Source organism: Typopeltis vanoorti, chromosome 20 (assembly GCF_054136105.1).
Source record: "Typopeltis vanoorti isolate ZY-2024b chromosome 20, IOZ_Tvanoo_1.0, whole genome shotgun sequence".
In the NCBI taxonomy this organism is placed as follows: Eukaryota; Metazoa; Arthropoda; class Arachnida; order Uropygi; family Thelyphonidae; genus Typopeltis; species Typopeltis vanoorti.
The window spans coordinates 48,325,382-48,342,578 of record NC_143568.1 but is presented as its reverse complement, the minus strand read 5'-3'; the positions used below and the strand labels follow the sequence as shown (position 1 = coordinate 48,342,578).

At 37.9% G+C, this 17,197-nt stretch overlaps 1 protein-coding gene across 6 annotated transcripts in view; it reads left to right on the top strand.

The window, feature by feature from the left end:
* The first annotated feature begins 15,518 nt into the window (after positions 1-15,518).
* LOC150095415 (uncharacterized) overlaps positions 15,519-17,197 on the top strand; it is a 172,227-nt gene continuing 170,548 nt past the window's right edge. For 3 of the 6 annotated variants that reach the window (XR_016550057.1, XR_016550059.1, XR_016550058.1), the window contains exon 1: positions 15,523-15,892. Coding sequence is in view for 2 of the 6 variants with exons in the window: in XM_090410294.1 (XP_090266420.1) it covers positions 15,745-15,892 (148 nt within the window). In the remaining 4 variants the exon portion in view is untranslated. Of the gene's footprint in view, positions 15,893-16,946; positions 17,170-17,197 lie in introns of those variants that run through there. The other 3 variants (XM_090410294.1, XM_090410293.1, XM_090410295.1) reach the window with 3 other exon arrangements.

Genomic DNA, 17,197 nt, shown 5'->3' with positions numbered 1-17,197 from the left:
AAGGAAAAATGTACATGGCAGATTGATTTTAAAGAATGCCAATGGTAGGGAGGTAACTGAATCAGTTGAGATAGTTGAGTTACTGAGTGAGCACTTTGCAAAAGTATATCATCCAGGTGGTGACATTGCAGAAACGAATAAACCAGTAGATTATACGGGAATTGTGGTTAATGAAGTGGAGGTGAGTAGTCTATTGCATAACCTCAATGTCAATACATCTGTGGGATTGGATGGTATACCAGCTCGTGTTGTACGAGAAGCAGCTAAAGAATTGTCAGTACCCTTGACCATTTTGTTTAATTTGAGTCTCGGGTCTGGGTTAGTCCCGAGCGGGTGGAAAGAGGGGAAAATTGTTCCACTGCATAAAGGTGGTTCCAAGACTGCTGTTGTAAATTACCGACCGATTAGCATATCAGGAATCATTGTCAAGGTCTTAGAGAAAATAGTCAAGAGGAAAATACAAGATTGGATAGAAGAAAATGGGATGCTGTATCGGGGACAGCATGGTTTTGTGAAGGGTAGGTCATGCCTCAGTAACTTGCTCACGTATTATAACACAGTGACAGCTGAACTGGATAAGGGTAATGGGTTTACAGTGATTCTACTGGACCTTGCCAAGGCCTTTGACAGGATTCCACATGGAATTCTAATCAGTAAATTGCAGTATATGGGAATGGACATAGGGTTGGTGAGATGGATAGGAGGGTGGTTGATAGAGAGATATCAGAGAGTGGTTTACTCAGGAGTAGAGTCCACAAGACGGCCTGTGACTAGTGGTGTGCCACAAGGATCTGTTCTTGGACCACTGCTGTTTAATTTGTTCATAAATGATATAGGAAATGATCTGAGAGGAACAGTTCATTTGTTTGCGGATGATGCGAAGTTGGGTAGGGCAATAGTGAATGCAGATGACGTCAAAATTTTGCAGGATGATTTGGATAGATTGGAGGTCTGGGCTAAGGAGAATGGATGTCAGTTTAATGTGGCAAAATGTAAGGTTATGCATTTTGGGGTGAAAAGATTGGCGGCAGTTTACTGCATTGGTGGAACCCTGCTCCAGGAAATTGATGAGGCACGAGATTTAGGAGTGTTGGTAGATAAGGAATTGAAATTTAGGGGACACATTGCAAAAGTGACCAAAACAGCTCATCAAATCACTTGGTTGCTGAAGAATACGTTGACAAGCAGAGACAAGCAGGTTATTGTTCCTCTGGATCGAGCCTTGATAAGACCCCATCTAGACTACTGTGCTCAGATTTGGTCACCTCGGTTTCTTCTTGATGGGGAGAAGGTGGAGAGGATTCAGAGGTGAGTGACCAAGATGATAGCAGGTCTGTGGAATGAACCGTATGAGAACAGGTTGAGGATTTGTGAGTTGCAAAAATTGGTTGATAGGCGGAGGAGGGGAGATATGATTGAGACATTCAAATTACTGAAGGGTTTCTATAAAATTAATTCAGAAGATATTTTTGAGAACAGGGCTGGTTGTGGGAGGACTAGGGGACATCCATGGAAACTGGGCAAAAGTGTGGTTAGTAAAGGTGTTAGAGCTGGGTTCTTTACTTTTAGAGTAGTGAATGAGTGGAATGCGCTCCCTGAGTCTGTGGTGGATGCTGTGACAGTGAATGAGTTTAAGGCGAGGTATGATAGATACTGTATGAATGTCAAATAGTTGTGATGAATATGATTTGGGGCCTCCCTCGATGAGTCTAATGACTCCCTGGAGTTGCCTGTATTAATAGTAATAGTAATAGTAATATTTGATATTTGTATGTTGATTCTATTATCTGTTCTCTTAGTTTGTCCAGAGATAGTGAACCATTGTCCCATTTCAGCTTATGATTATATTTAATTAACCATGAATTCTGCTTTTTAACTTTTTCAGGTAATTCTTGAATTACCTGAAAAAATGGTGTTGCTGTGAATGCATATCTTACAATAAACCTACCAGAAATACAAATTTCTTTAGGAAATGTACTTGAGGTTCATCCAAAAGAAATTGAGCATCAATAACACCAATGATATCTGAAACTTAGTATTTTTTCCTCCACTGTAGATTTATCATTTTCTTTTTCTTCATACTTACGGAGGAGCTGAGTCCAGGAAAAGGCAAGTGACTAGTGGTGTACCTCAGGGCTCAGTTCTTGGTCCTCTATTGTTTAATTTGTACATCAATGATATTGGAAATACCTTGAATGGAAATATCCACTTGTTTGCTGATGATGCAAAATTGGGAAGAGCGATAATCAATTCAAATGATGTGGATATTTTACAGGATGACTTAAATAGGCTGACGCTATGGACTGAGGTAAATGGCTGTCAGTTCAACGTGGCTAAGTGTAAGGTGATGCAATTCGGGAGGATGACATCGCATGCTGTTTACTATATTAACGGAACTGAACTGCAGGAAGTTGATGAGACAAGAGACTTGGGAGTTATTGTGGACAGAGAACTTAAGTTTAAAGGGCATATTGCTAAGATTGCCAAAACATCACATCAAATTACATGGTTGTTGAGGAACACACTAACAAGCAGGGATGGGGAAGTTATTATTCCACTCTATAAGGCATTAATAAGGCCGCATTTGGACTATTGTGCACAGATCTGGTCGCCAGGATTTCTTGGTGATGCGGAAGTGGTAGAGAGGATTCAGAGGCGGGTTACAAAGATTGTTGCAGGTCTGTGGGATGTTCCCTATGAGGATAGATTGATGATCTGTCGGCTCCAAAATCTAGCTGATAGATGTAGGAGAGGAGATATGATAGAGGTATTTAAATTGTTAAAGGGATTTTACAGGATTGATAATGATGATATTCTTAAGACCAATGCAGGATGTGAGAGAACAAGGGGCCATCCCTGGAGATTGTGTAAGAATATGGTTAACAAGGGTGTTAGGACTAGATTTTTTACTTGGAGGGTTGTGAATGGGTGTAATGCTTTGCCAGAACTGGTTGTGAATGCTTCAACTGTGAATGAATTTAAGGAGAGGTATGACAGGTATTGTGTAAATAATGGTTAGTGTGTCAATGTCGGATCTCCCGCGATGAGTCTTTTGACTCCATGGAGACACCGTTAAAATAATAATAATAATAATAATAATAATAATAATAATAATAATAATAATAATAATAATAATAATAATAATAATAATACTTCTTACGTTACTTCTTTTATCATCACAAATAAATAGTTATTTATTATTATTATTATTTCACTGAATATTAGCTCTGGTAGTATACTTTATGTTAACTTTCTGTTCAAAGTTCCAAACATTTAGAAATTTATGCTATAGTGTTATCTTTAATCATGACTCATATCCGCTCTTTTGAACTTTATGTGGCGGCCGTCTGTGTCGGGAATGACATTTTTTCTTTTATGTTCACATTTTCTAAAATAATTGACTATTTCTTTTGGTTTTTCTATTCTAATCTGTTGGGCACATCTAATATAGTAACCAAATTGTCACTATTAGTTCATTTTGTACTTTATCCATTAAAAAACTCACAATTACGTTATTTGCTAGGTTCCTTATAGGTTTCTGTTCAAAGTGACATCATTGAGTTGAAGTAGAAACGCGACATTTTTGTCGTATGTATGTGTAACTTCCTGTATTTGGAATTCTGGGTGATGGTTAGAATATGGAATTCTGACAAGTGAGATGAGTTTTTTTTTCCCCCGCATTCATAACTAAACAGAAATTAAGACTTTAAACTTAACAAGTGTCTGAAAGGAGGGTATATCGATCAAGAAATATGGTAATCCTACTTTCGGACAGTTGTTAAGTTTAAAGTCTTAACCGATTATTAGGTATAAAAATTATGGATTTATATATCAACTTCTAACAGTAAAAATTTCAATGCAGTGTAATTTAAATATGGAAAACATCCAAACAGAAATTACGACTTTAAACTTAACAAGATTTCCAATTTTATTGGTTCTTTTTCTCTAGTTTCCTTTAAAATTCAAAATATGCTTTTCGAAATCTAGTTTTTATGTCTCCTTCTTTGGCATACACAAACTTCTTTTGCTTGCAAAACTGTGGGTATGAACTGGTTGTCCTTCTCTGGCTATTAATTTTACCGTCAATACCTTGTGCTTCAAAGCTACTTCTGTAACTGAAATTTTATTTTATTTATTTATTTTTTCTTTAGCATTAGTAAGTTTGACTAAAGGAAATGAGACAAACAAGGTTTGGAACTCTCCGTTAGCAATTTCTTATTAGAATTTTTTTTTGCCAATACAAATAAATAGTTATCTCTTATTATTTCAAATGATTAGCTCTGTAGTATACTTTATTAATTTCTGTTACAAAGTTCCAAAAAAAAACTTTAGGCTATAGCGATATGTTTAAGTGAGCGTAAAACTCAATGTGTCTAATCATGACTCATACCTCACTTTTGATGTTTATGTGCAGTCCTTCTGTGGTCTAATGACAACAATATTCTATTTGAGATTATCAGTTCTGATTTTCGAGTATGTGAACGAAATGTTTACAAATAACTCAAGCAATGTGAATAGGTAGCATTAGACAATTTTCTAAAATAATTAATGACATGATGTCAGTTTCTCCACTTTTATTATTTTTATTATTATTTTTTCAGTTCCTGGCATTAATTTTACAGTAATGATGTATATATTTTACAATAATGAAACAGAATTGCATTAAGGTATAAAGTTATGGATTTATATATCAACTTCTATTTTAGCATATCAACACACATCTTTGTTCATTTAAGTTTACAAATGCATATTTTATTTTGCTGAACTATTATTTACAAGTATAAACACAGAAAAATTCAAAACATGTAATTACCGAAAAATATTTGACAATATTTAGTTTACACTATTAACATTTTCCAATGAGTTCAATAAAGAAAATGTTCGTTACTCACTGTTTCTTGGTTACATTACATCAGAATAGCTGGTCATGCAAAAGAGTCTTAAGATCAAACACCATAGGAAGCACAGCTCCATACATTTGATATGGCGTTAGTCTGGAAATGACACCATGCCTCCCTAAACTTTCCATGTATTCTTTTGTCACCAGATATACACAGGTAGTTTCCTTATAATGTTCGTAAATGTCCCAAAATAAAGAATCTTTATCGAATTGAATAAAATCTTGAAAGTCTAATTTTCCCATTGTTGAATTTAGATGGTTAGCGATAATTCTTCCTATGATACAAATAGTTGGTAATTCAGTTTCCAAAAATAGCAAATGACATCAATGCCGTATATATTTGGTGAAAATCTCTCAGCTTGTTTACAACTAATAGAGAAAGCTTTACTTCCACCAGCTCCTATATCATCAAGCATTAGTTCCCCATCTTGGCATTTCAGAATATAACAGTCACCTATGTCCAATTCGTATTCAACTCTTCTTTGCAAGTAGACGAGGATATCAGATGACTTCTTGCATAACTTTCCCAAGTGGTCCTGGATAACCACATTAAAATCTATGTATCTTCTAAAATAATAACAGGTTTCCATCCTTTTAGAGCTATGTGAAGAGTTTAGTCTCGTGCTATTTTCCTGAAGAGAAATTTTTAATGACTTTTGTGGCTCAAGCATTATTTTACTTTACTTTCCTGGATAAAAAACACCACAACACAATACGATAGCTGCACTGGATGAACGAATTGCAGTAACTGAAAATGCACTCGACTCGATTGTTTTTCCTTATAGTATACTGTTTACTCTGACTGTTTCTTCAAAAATGTAACTTTTGCACAGATGACTCGTGGACATGTTTTCGAATGCTGGTGTATATAATGTTCATGTGATTTTTATCTTACCTTGTGACATCATAGAGCAAACCTTATCTCTGTGGCTCGAATGATATTCTATATTATTTATCCTTATTATGTTAAGTATTTTTATCCTCAAACAGCGTTTTTGATGTAAGAGCATGTGACTAGTTCTGTGACTCATATGTCCGAAATTGTTGGGACGGGAAAAAATATAGCATTAGGTAATGCAGGGTGAAAGAGTAGTCGAGAGGGTGACAGTGGTCTTCCCTACAATGCTCCCCACTCCTCCCTCTCTCCCACCCTCTCTTTTCCAGAAGATGTCAGCTCAGCCAAGGGGAGATTAGCAAGCTTGCCATTTGCAGATATCTTTTAGTGATATAACCTCAAACTGATAACCAGGGAGATGTGTGACCTCTCCTTTTGCAGATATCTACAATTCTGATCACCAAAACGGGAAATTACACGACCAGAAAATGACTCATGCAGTAAGTGAATTGTTTCTCGGGCTGTATGGCATGTGGCACCGTCTTGTTGAAACCACATGTCGTCCATATCTTGCAATTTAGGCGCAATAAACTGGATTATCATGTCGCGATAGCGAGCACCATTAACTGTTATTGCCTTACCAGCCGCATTTTCGAAGAAGAATGGACCGATGATGCCTCCAGCCCAAAATCCGCACCAAACAGTGACACGTCGTGGATGCATTTGTTTCTCAACAATCACTCGTGGATTTTCTGAACCCCAAATGCGACAATTTTGTCGATTAATGAAGCCATCAAGATGAAAATGAGCCTCATCGCTGAAGATTATTTTGTTCGAAAAATAAGCATCCACTTGTTGTTGTTCCATAATCCATTCAACGAACTCTCTTCGCTGTGTGTGGTCATTTTTAATAACCCTGATCTGTCAGCTGTCACACTGTCTTTTTTTCCTCATTGGCAACACTTTACTGCACAAATGTCGCTAAATTTAAATCTTGCATGAATTTTGGGACACCCTGTATTAGTGATGTCACTTATCTCAAACTGATACTTATAACTTCGTAATTAAAAAAAAAAAAAAAAGCGTTTTTTTTTTTTTTTTTTGATCCCTTAATTTTCCCATTGCCAAAACACTTTTGTGGGTGCTTTGTCCTGATAAAAGATGATTTTTTCTTCTGCAAACCAGGTCTTCCCTCACAAATTATTTCGCCTAAGCTGCTTAAAAGATCGGAATAATATTCCCCAGTTATTGTTTTACCCTTTTCAAGATAATTAATAAACAAATTGCTTTAGCATCCCAAAACACCGATGCCATGACCTTTCCTGATGATGGAACTGACTTTGTCTTCTTAGGCGCTGAACAACTGGCTTCTGTCCACTGTTTGGATTCTGGTGTGTAATGGTGAATCCAAGTCTCATACATAGTAATAAATCGACGCACAAAATTGGTTTTACTATTGTTAAAACGCTCCAAGCACTGTTCAGAGATTTTCATGCGAGTGAGTTTTTGATCTGCTGTGAGCAAGCGCGGCATCCATCTTGCGCAAAGCTTTTTCATTTGCAATACTTCATGCAAAATATATCCTACACGTTCTTTTGAAATGCCTATAGTCTCAGCAATTTCACCCACTTTGACTCGCCGGTCATCCAATATCGTGCATCCATATCGTACATTTGATAAATGGTTTCTGGTGTTGTTACACTTTTTGGACGTCCTTCACATGGATCATCTTCAAGGCTTGTACGATTAAACTCGGCAACCTTTCTTTTTGGTGTTAAACCTTCTTTTACAAAGAATTTTGTATCAGTTTTATAGATTTCAAGGGACAGAGACAACACTTTTGCTTCAGACAGCTGTATAAAACAAACTACTTGATAGAATGACTTGCAATTTCTCATGGATACTTATGACAAATGTACCAACTTAGAAAAAAAACTTTGCCGATAGGGTTGCCATCTATTTTCGAGGCCGAGAACTTTTCATACCACTCTCGTAATTATTATATAAAACAATATGAACAAAAATGGATACTTCCTATAAGTGTCGGCTAGGGCAACTCGTAGTATAGTGGCGGTGTATTCCGGCAAGCTCTCTGGTCAATTTTCGCACGAAACATTTATAGTTTCTGTATTCGGCTTTGAAATGATGTTGGATTTAAAATCCACTTAATTTATGTAATTTTGCATCACCGAAATGAAGACTTTTAGCTCTTTATTTTAGTAAATACTTTACGCACCGACCGAGAGTTCGCTTACGGAAAATACACCTCTCCGACACTTCAAGTTCCTTAGTACTCGGACATTGGAAGGAGCGATTGACCCTGGGAGGGTAATGGATGGCAATGCTGTAGCCAATGAAGTTCTAACTGAGGCTCGGCTATTGCTGTTATCCTCTTGCCATGATCAGAGCTTTATAGCTCAATAACACCTTATCCTTACACTGTCCTCTACAGACAATGGGGAACCAGTCCTTTTAAGGACTTCCTTAGTACTCAATTGAGTGATTGATTAGGACAGACGCGTTTACTTTCTATGCTAGAAACTGCTCTTTCTTAGGCTGTATTATACCACTTACAGAGGCATTCCGTGAATCTTGCATTGCACTGGCTCTAACCCTAACAAATTCATACTGTCTCTCCTTCTGCACGAAATGTGTATGAGGTCAATGGACGCGTCCCCCCCTCCCCCGTGATGTGGACCAGTGGTGGATGTATGGTTTTTAGGAAGGTAGGTAATTCGAGCTGAGCCAAGCAAGTTCACGGTCTCTTCCCACAACACTTCAACACTTATTAATTCTTTCTCACAAACTCTGCTAGTACCTACAGGATTTTACTTGCGTTTATTCGCTAAATAATTAATATGAGCGTGCCCGACCCAGACACCATCATAGATTCGCTCAATAAAGAGTTGGCACTTAGCTTCTTAAACAAGCTTCTAAAAAAGTTCAAGCTTAAATGGCCTGCAAGTATGATCGATCCAGACATCATCACTGACTCACTCGATAAAGGGCTAGCATTCAGCTTCTTAAAAAATTCGAGCTTGAGTGGCCTGGCTTCCTAAATTTATATTCCTCACCCAGTGCTGATGATGATGAGAATGAAGACAGTCCTCAAATAGAGGAAAACTTAACATAGTGGTCTCTGCCTCTACTCCCTCTGATGATGGAGAGGAGAGACCCACGTATGCAAGAAGAGCAAAACTCTCGCCTCGGAGCCAACAAATGATGTTGGCATGGATGAAGACACTCCCAATTTAGACTCGTCTGCCATCCCCAATGAGAAGGTGTTCTGAGTCATCCTAAGGGAAAAGCAGAGATGGACAGGCTTAAGAATCATGGCTGATCGGCAGATAAACTATTCCACTGTCAAAAATGTAGACGAGGGCATCAAAATTCAGCCCGCCACTGTGAGATACTACAGAAATTTAAAAAAAGAAATGGACGCCAGAGGTATTCAGTATCATACCTTCTCACTTACCTTGGAAAAAATTTGAAAGTGGTCCTCCGAGGAGTTTCCGAGATATTGACCCAGATGAAATAGCTACTAACCTCAACATTCAAGATCTACCTCCTATAAAGGTCAGCAGAATGTATAGATCACACAAGACCCTTATGCTTCTAGTCCTTGTGGAGATCCATAATATTTACAAAAACATATACAATTTAAAGTCAATCTGTGGGCTTAAAATTATGCCAGAACCACCGAGGAAAAGAGCTTCTGGGCACTGCCCACGGGTGCCTAAAGTTTGCCCAGAAGTTGTACAAAGCTCAGCACTGATACTTAAAATTTGGCAAGACCCACCACACAAATATTTGCACCAAGCCAAAAATCACCCCGGCTAAGTATGCTAACTGCGGCGGCCCTCAGCCTACTAACTATAGAGGGTGTATTTATCACCTCCCAAAACAGACAGACTGAGCCAAACAGTCATCGTTATCTAAAACGAGAGCTGCTGAAACTCAAGCTCCCCAGTTCCCCACTAATGCGAACAGGGCGACAGGTGCTCACCTAGCATTAACTGAGCCCCCCCCCCCAAGAAGGACATATGCCAACGTGGTCCGCTCCAAAAAAAGACAGTCCAAGACCAGAATCTGCCTAATCCACATTCAAATCTAACACCCGTCATTACCTCTTCTCTTGCAAAATGCTGCAGGATTTCAGCAACTCAAATCCATCACTAAGTACTATGAAGAGATTTTTACAGCAAACCCAGTCCATTTTATCTGCACTCTCTGATGTATAGGAAAAAACTCACCCCAGATTCTTTAAAGATTATTGCTTGAACGCAATCGGTCTCAAAAACAAAATACTAGATATTCAAGAATTCAATGATAGATATAACCTGGATATATTATTAATTAATGAAACGCACCTGAGGCCTGCTGACAACCCCAAAATCAGAGGGTATCAGATTTACAGAAATGACAGACTTGAATATAGAGGTGGTGGTACAGCCATCCTTATCAAAAACTACATCCACCATTCTGTAGCCAACCCTTTAACCACTAGCCTCAAAATCACAAGCATTAATGTCATCACGAACTCAGTCGCACCCCTAAAAATCTATGAAGCCTACAACCCACCATTAAAAAAATTGCTGATCTCAGATCAGGACGCCGTCCTCGGAGTATCCTGCCTGGAGCAGTAAATCTATGAACAAGAATGGTCGCATCCTATTTAACTACTCAAATTCCAACTGCGCAGCTGTGGCTGGCCCCTCAGTACCAACTCATCACAGTTCGATTGGCTCCTCCGACGTCTTGGACATAATTGTCCTCCAGAATGTTAAATTACAGTACAACCTGGAATCACTAAATGAATTAACCTCTGACCACAACCCTATTCTGCTCCAACTGGGTAATCAGAAGGGACTGCCCCTCCTCCTCACACCTTCGTTCCATGGGAAAAATTATTCAAAATGCTCCCAGACTGCGTTGGTCCTGTTCCTTATATCAACTCCAAGGAAGAAATCGAATCTGCAGTCAATAAACTTACGAACAAATCTACGTAGCCTTATCATCTATTACCTCAAAAACAACTGCTTTTAAACCTAACCGACTACAAGAAGATATCATAAACTTAATCAGGGAAAAACAATGCAAGAAAACGATATCATATCACAAGGGCACCCCAAGACAAAAAGTTTCTCAACAAACTAAATAGTGTAGCTAGAGATGCACTTAAAGCCCACAGAAACAAATTATTGGAAGACAAATTAGACTCCATATCACCCAGTGATCAAACCATCTGTAAACTGCTAAGAAATATTAAAAACAAAAATAAATCTCTCCTCCCACTGAAATCTGATCTAGGTATTGTTCACTCAGATGCTGAAAAAGCCGAAACTATAGTAAAAATTTAGAAAAGCAGTGCAGCCCTTCATATGATAACCTAAACTTCAATCATATTTATAAAATTCACCACCGCATCAGATACGTGCTAAAATGGTCTGATACCTGTGTCAGCCAACTGACACCTACTTCTCCAGCTGAAATTTATGACACTGTACAGAATTTAAAGAATAAAAAAGCTCCTGGGCCTGACGGCATTCCTAATAAAGTTATTAAACTGCTTCCCCGAAAGGCCATCGTTCATCTTACCACAATAATAAGTGCCATGTTCAGATTCAAATACTTTCCCTCTGCATGCAAATTGGCAGACATAGTCCCTATTTATAAGCCTGGCAAGGATCCACAGCTGCCTCAAAGTTATCGGCCCATTAGCCTGATTTCTAATTTGGGCAAAATTGCAGAAAAAGTTATCATTTCCAGAATTCAAGTCTCTGTAAACAAGTCAAATATCCTTTCAAAAGAACAGTTTGGCTTTCGTCAGTTTCTCAGCACTACTCAACAAATTCATAGACCGATTGAATTTATTACCACCAGCTACAATTGGCATCAGTATACACTTGAGCAGTTTTCCTTGACTTAGAAAAGGCATTCGACAAACTATTGCACTTTGGACTACTATACAAGCTGATTTTAGCTGGACTCCATTGGATCTGGTCCACCTTATAAAATTATTTCTTTGTGGCAGACGAATGCAAGTCAAATTAAATGGCGCATTATTTACCCAGCGACAGATCTTAGCAGGAGTTCCTCAAGGGTTCCTCCTGGCACTGATACTTTTCTCGATTTACATAGCTGACATCCCGCACAATCCAATGCATATATCATGGCCCTCTACGCCATGTACTCAGCAATACTAGCCAGATCTCTTAAACGGCATGTTGTTACAAAGAAACTACAAGAAAACCTGCAGAAATTAGAGCACTGGTTCTCCAATTGAAGATTGCGAGTAAACCTTAAAAGAGTACTGCCATTCTTTTCACTAAAAATTCAATATCTCCTATTTAATATCAAAATTCCTTGGAAAGCAGAAGCCAAGTATCTCGTGTACTGCTGGACAGAAAACTAACCTTCAGTCCACATACAAAAACCTTATGAGCAAAGGCATCAAAAATCATTGCACAGCTATATCCTCTTATCAATAGGAATAGTAATTTAGATACCTAAATCAAATTGCTTCTCTACCAGTTGATTCGTCCCATTATTACTTACACGTTCCCCGCCTGGAACCACACTTCAAGCCCAAATATCCTTAAACTACAGAGAGTGCAAAACAAATGCTTACTCATGATTCTATATGCGCCATGGTATATCAGAAATGTTCAACTTCATCGGGGCACAAATATCCCTTATATCTATTCTTTCCTGCAATCTTTAGTAGTAAAATTCTTCTTAAAATCGTCCTCACACCCAAATGAATTAGTTCAACAAGCAGCAAACTACGATTAATCGAATTTCTTCAAATATAGAGGACCAAAGGCCATCCTAGTTACTAACAATGATCTATAACTCGCACCAACTCGGGCAGAACACTTAGTTCATAAACTTTCACCTACACCAGGGGTCGCCAAAGTTATTTGCCCGTTGACCCCTTCAAGCGTTTCTTGACTTTTTATCGACCCCCTATATTTTACTATTACGTAATTATAATAGGACAAGCAAAAAAAGACACTTATGTGAGTTTTTAGATTGTTTATTTTATAGTTACAGTGTTTATTGTATGTACAGTATAATATAGTATATATATAGTATATATATAGTATATATATAATATAGTATATATATATTCAAGCGCCTCCGTAGCGCAATTGGAAGAACGACGGTACATTGCGCCCTTCGATTGGAATAGGCCTCAGTTCGATTCTCGTCTCGACGGGAGGAATCTTTATCTGGTCGATTTCAATCGATGGTGAGTTAGCCGATCTCATACGGAGGTAGCAGGGTTTTTTCTCCCGGAAACTCGGGTTTTTCATCCCGCATACATACAAATCGGCCTTTCAGAACACACGCAATTTACAGACAAAAATTACTAGTTGTGGTGGTGTTGGAGGTGGGCGGTAGATGGCGTTGATTCGTAGTTGAGGTAAGGTGTAGAGATAGTTGAAGATGTCCTCCCGCGATGAGTCTTCGGACTCCTTGGAGGTATCAGGAATGATAATCATAATCATATTATTATATTACTATTACTACTACTATTACTATCACTAATAATATCACGGGTATTAATATCACTGGTATTACTACCAGCGCTGCTCAACTCTTCAACATAGAGAAGTTTAGTTCGTGAATGAATAACGATTGAATTATAATATGTATGTTGATGAATTTTAGAACATTAACGCTCACTTGTATGTCGATGCGCAAAAATGAGACTGGGATCGAATACTTGTAAGTATCAGTAAATAAGAACCATGCACGTGTTACAATCTCACTCCCACTGCGCCGGCCGGCAGGAACTGCCAACATCCGTTTATTGGTAAATACGTCATTTTGGCCTACTTGATTGGCCTCAGTAGCTATTTTCATGACCTTACTCCATCTTACAAGTCCATGAATAGGACCTGTAAGATAGAGATACTGATTCCACGATTCACTCTTAATTACGTTGTCATTACCTCCATGTCTATATTACCCATACATTGTATGGGTAAATATTACCCATACAATGATGTCTTATATTTTTCTTTCGACCCCTAACAATGTCATATCGACCACAGGGGGTCGATATTGACCCCTTTGGCAACCACTGCCCTACACAGTAAACTTATCAGATAGCAGGGATTATTAAAGCATTATGCTTCACCCTTATAGACATAACTGTTCTGCATTCTGGGTTCCTTAGTATTGAGAGTTTTTGCTATCTTAGCTTTCTGCCTAGTCTCTGACGAAAACCAATGAGTTTGAAACAGTTGTCAGACAAGTGAAACCTTGGACAACAGTAGACTACCGGAAATATTATACAAATATAATAAGTGGGAAAAGAAGAATCAGAAGACCAAGAAAGAGATGGCATGAGACCAGAACAGGCCACCTGGCCTAAAATTTATGTCAGCAGGAAGAAGATTATTATTTCGTGACACCTCCAAGGAGTCCAAAGACACATCGAGGTAGGGCACCTGCTCTACAACTCTCTGTCTCTATTATCTACATCAACGCCATCTACTGTTCAGCACTAGTATTTTTTTGTCTGTAAATTGTGTGTGTCCTGAAGGCCGATTTGTCTCTATGCGGGACGAAAAACCCGAGTTTCCAGGAGAAAAAACCCTGCTACCTCCGTATGAGATCGGCTAACTCACCTTAAATTGAAAAAAAAAAAAAAACATATAAAGATTCTTCCCATCCCACGAGAATCGAACTCAGGCCTTTTCCAAGCAAAGGGCATAACGTATAGCAGTAACTCCAATGCGCTACAGAGGTGCTTGAAGGCGGTTTAATGTTTCATATGTTGCTTGTTTAATATCCCCATATCTTTTGTTAAAACAGTAAATTTATAACGAATATTTTACATATCTTTAAAGCAGGACCATAATAATAGACAACTCTGATTGTGAAAGTGTATTTACACACCCTCTAAATGTGCTCTTTGAGAAGGAAATATGATCAAATCAAGTAATTGCTTGTATTAATTGTAAATTAATAAAATAAATAACAATATAAATTTGTTGAAGTAAAAACTCTCTTTTTATTCCTCAATGGGAGTAATTAGAGCTCCATTATCTTAACTAATTTTCTAGAAATTGTGGGCAGTCCCCTACACTTAGTCATCAAAGATAGATGAACTCATGACTATTGATGATTTTAAAATGCTTCAAAATGTTTAGGAGTGAGAGTACCATTTGCCACCAACAGCGTGAGAGCCCGTCAACCTCTCTTGATCCTAATTAGTACATAATTGTCGGAAAGAGTGAGTGTTGTAGTCGCTTTTTGCGAGCCGCAGTATTAAACACCTGAGTTTCAGAAGCTTGGTTGATCATGTGGTTAGGGTATCTGCTCTCCAGCCAAAATGCTGCGGGTTCGAAGTCTGCCATGGGCATGGCTGTTTGTGACTGTGTGTGAAAATGCTAGTGGTGGTGGTGACGATAGGCGGTAGATGGCGTTGGTGTAGATGATGATGATGGTAGTTGCCGTTTGTTGTATTTGGTAGATTGTGAAATTGTCGGAGTGGTGGAGACATAGTTGCCCTCCCTCGAGTCTTTGGACTCCCTGGAGGTGTCACGTAATAATAATAATAATAATAATAATAGGCTTCACCTACTCCCTATAGAGGAATAACAGGCGTTAGCTGATTTATTTATTTATTTTTTATTTTATAATCTCCCAGTCTAAAAATCAACTAGTTCTTGAACAAGCTGAAAAAGGCATAGAACTTTTTTTTCTTTTTTTTAGTAGCCGAATAGAATCGATCTAATACCGGTTTCTTCCGCCTGTCTAGTACTATGAATCCAGAAAAGTGTTTTATTTTTCCAAATAACTTCATCAATGAATTTGAGGTTATTGAAATATTGATACTAGTTCACTTTCTGATAACCAGACACGACCTCTACAGAAAACATGTTTTGTAAAGCGTTCGTAAGAATGGATTCTTTATATCCATCGGAAGTTTTTGTTTCAATTATGTATGGAGCATGCGTTTGAAGTGTAAATATGTTAACTTGCACTGAGGATGGCGACTTCGGAAATCGGAAATGGAAAGGCAGCTATAATATTAACAGTTGTAGTAATATGTTTAGCTATTTTGTGGCCTAAAGTTTTCTGTCCAATGATTCAGTCGATATTTTATGGTTTAGATACATCTCTTGGAACCCGAGATGGTAAGATTTCACCCAGAGAAGAAGGAAATAATAATAACGTGATACTTTAGTAAGAACTCTTTCGGCTATTAAGGACGACCGATCATAAATATCATTCTGTTGAGTAGCATGGTTATGAGTCGAGTATATGTGTTGGAGCGTATGTCTTGGTTTCACGAAATAACTGACAAAGCATAACATCCCCCCCCCCCCTCCATTTCAAATGATCTGGATTCCTAATGAAGAAATTTAGTACTAGGGTGATGTGGAGACAATTCCGAGCCGGATTTATAAGGATAGAATGAAGGCTTGAAGATTACAAAGATTTATTGATAAACGGAGGAGAGTTAATATGTAGCAGCTTATTAGAGAAGAATCGCCAATGTTAGTCTATTAGAGATTACCACGGGAAGTTGAGTTTTGATTAGCATTATATATTAACTAGATTTTTTGCTTGGAGGGATGCCAACAGTGGAGTAGAGTGAGGGTGCTCATGAGTGTTTTGTCAGAGTGTGGGCTTCCTGTGATTAGCAATGTACTATATATATATAATATAGTACATTGATATGTGAGTACTGTAATGGACAGTATTTAGTAAGTTGTCCAGGAAAGTTGTTGATTCATTTGATTCTATAGTAATCAGATGCCACTGATTATCATATTTCTCTTGCAAGAAATGCTGACTTTTAAGATATACAACATCAGATGGCTTCATTATTTATTCAGCCACTACTTTTCAAGAAATCACGAAAAAAAAAATTCACTAGCAAAAATATGTATGTGGCTAATATTCTGCCACTCATGCATAGCCACAAAGTAACTCTTGGGATGCATCCTTTAAAAAATAAGATTTTTTTTACAGGATAGGCAACTGTGTGAGCTATTGGCTTTTAGTAACTTTCTTTAGCTAGACTACAGATTTTGAGTAGAAAAAGGGAATGAGGATACACTGAAGGTATGGAAAGTACAAAGTTTAATGGATTGAAGATAAAGCAGAGGATATGATTGAAACATTTAAGCTGTTGAAAAGTTATAATCGGATTGACACCAGAGAGATTTTTCATATGGTAGAATGAGGGAAAGGAATAAGGATAAAAGGCCTTCCCTGGAAATTGCAAAAGGAAGTAGTGAGTAAAAGAGCAAGAAGGACATTTTTTTGCATGGAGAGTGGTAGGAGCATGGAATACATTACCTGAGAGGGTGGTGAACATGTAAATAGTGGATGAGCTTACGTAGCTTATAATAGGCTTTGTTTTGTCCATTTGATCTCTCATGATAAGTCTTGTGATTTCATTGAGGTAAAGAAAATAATAATAAAACAAGTAT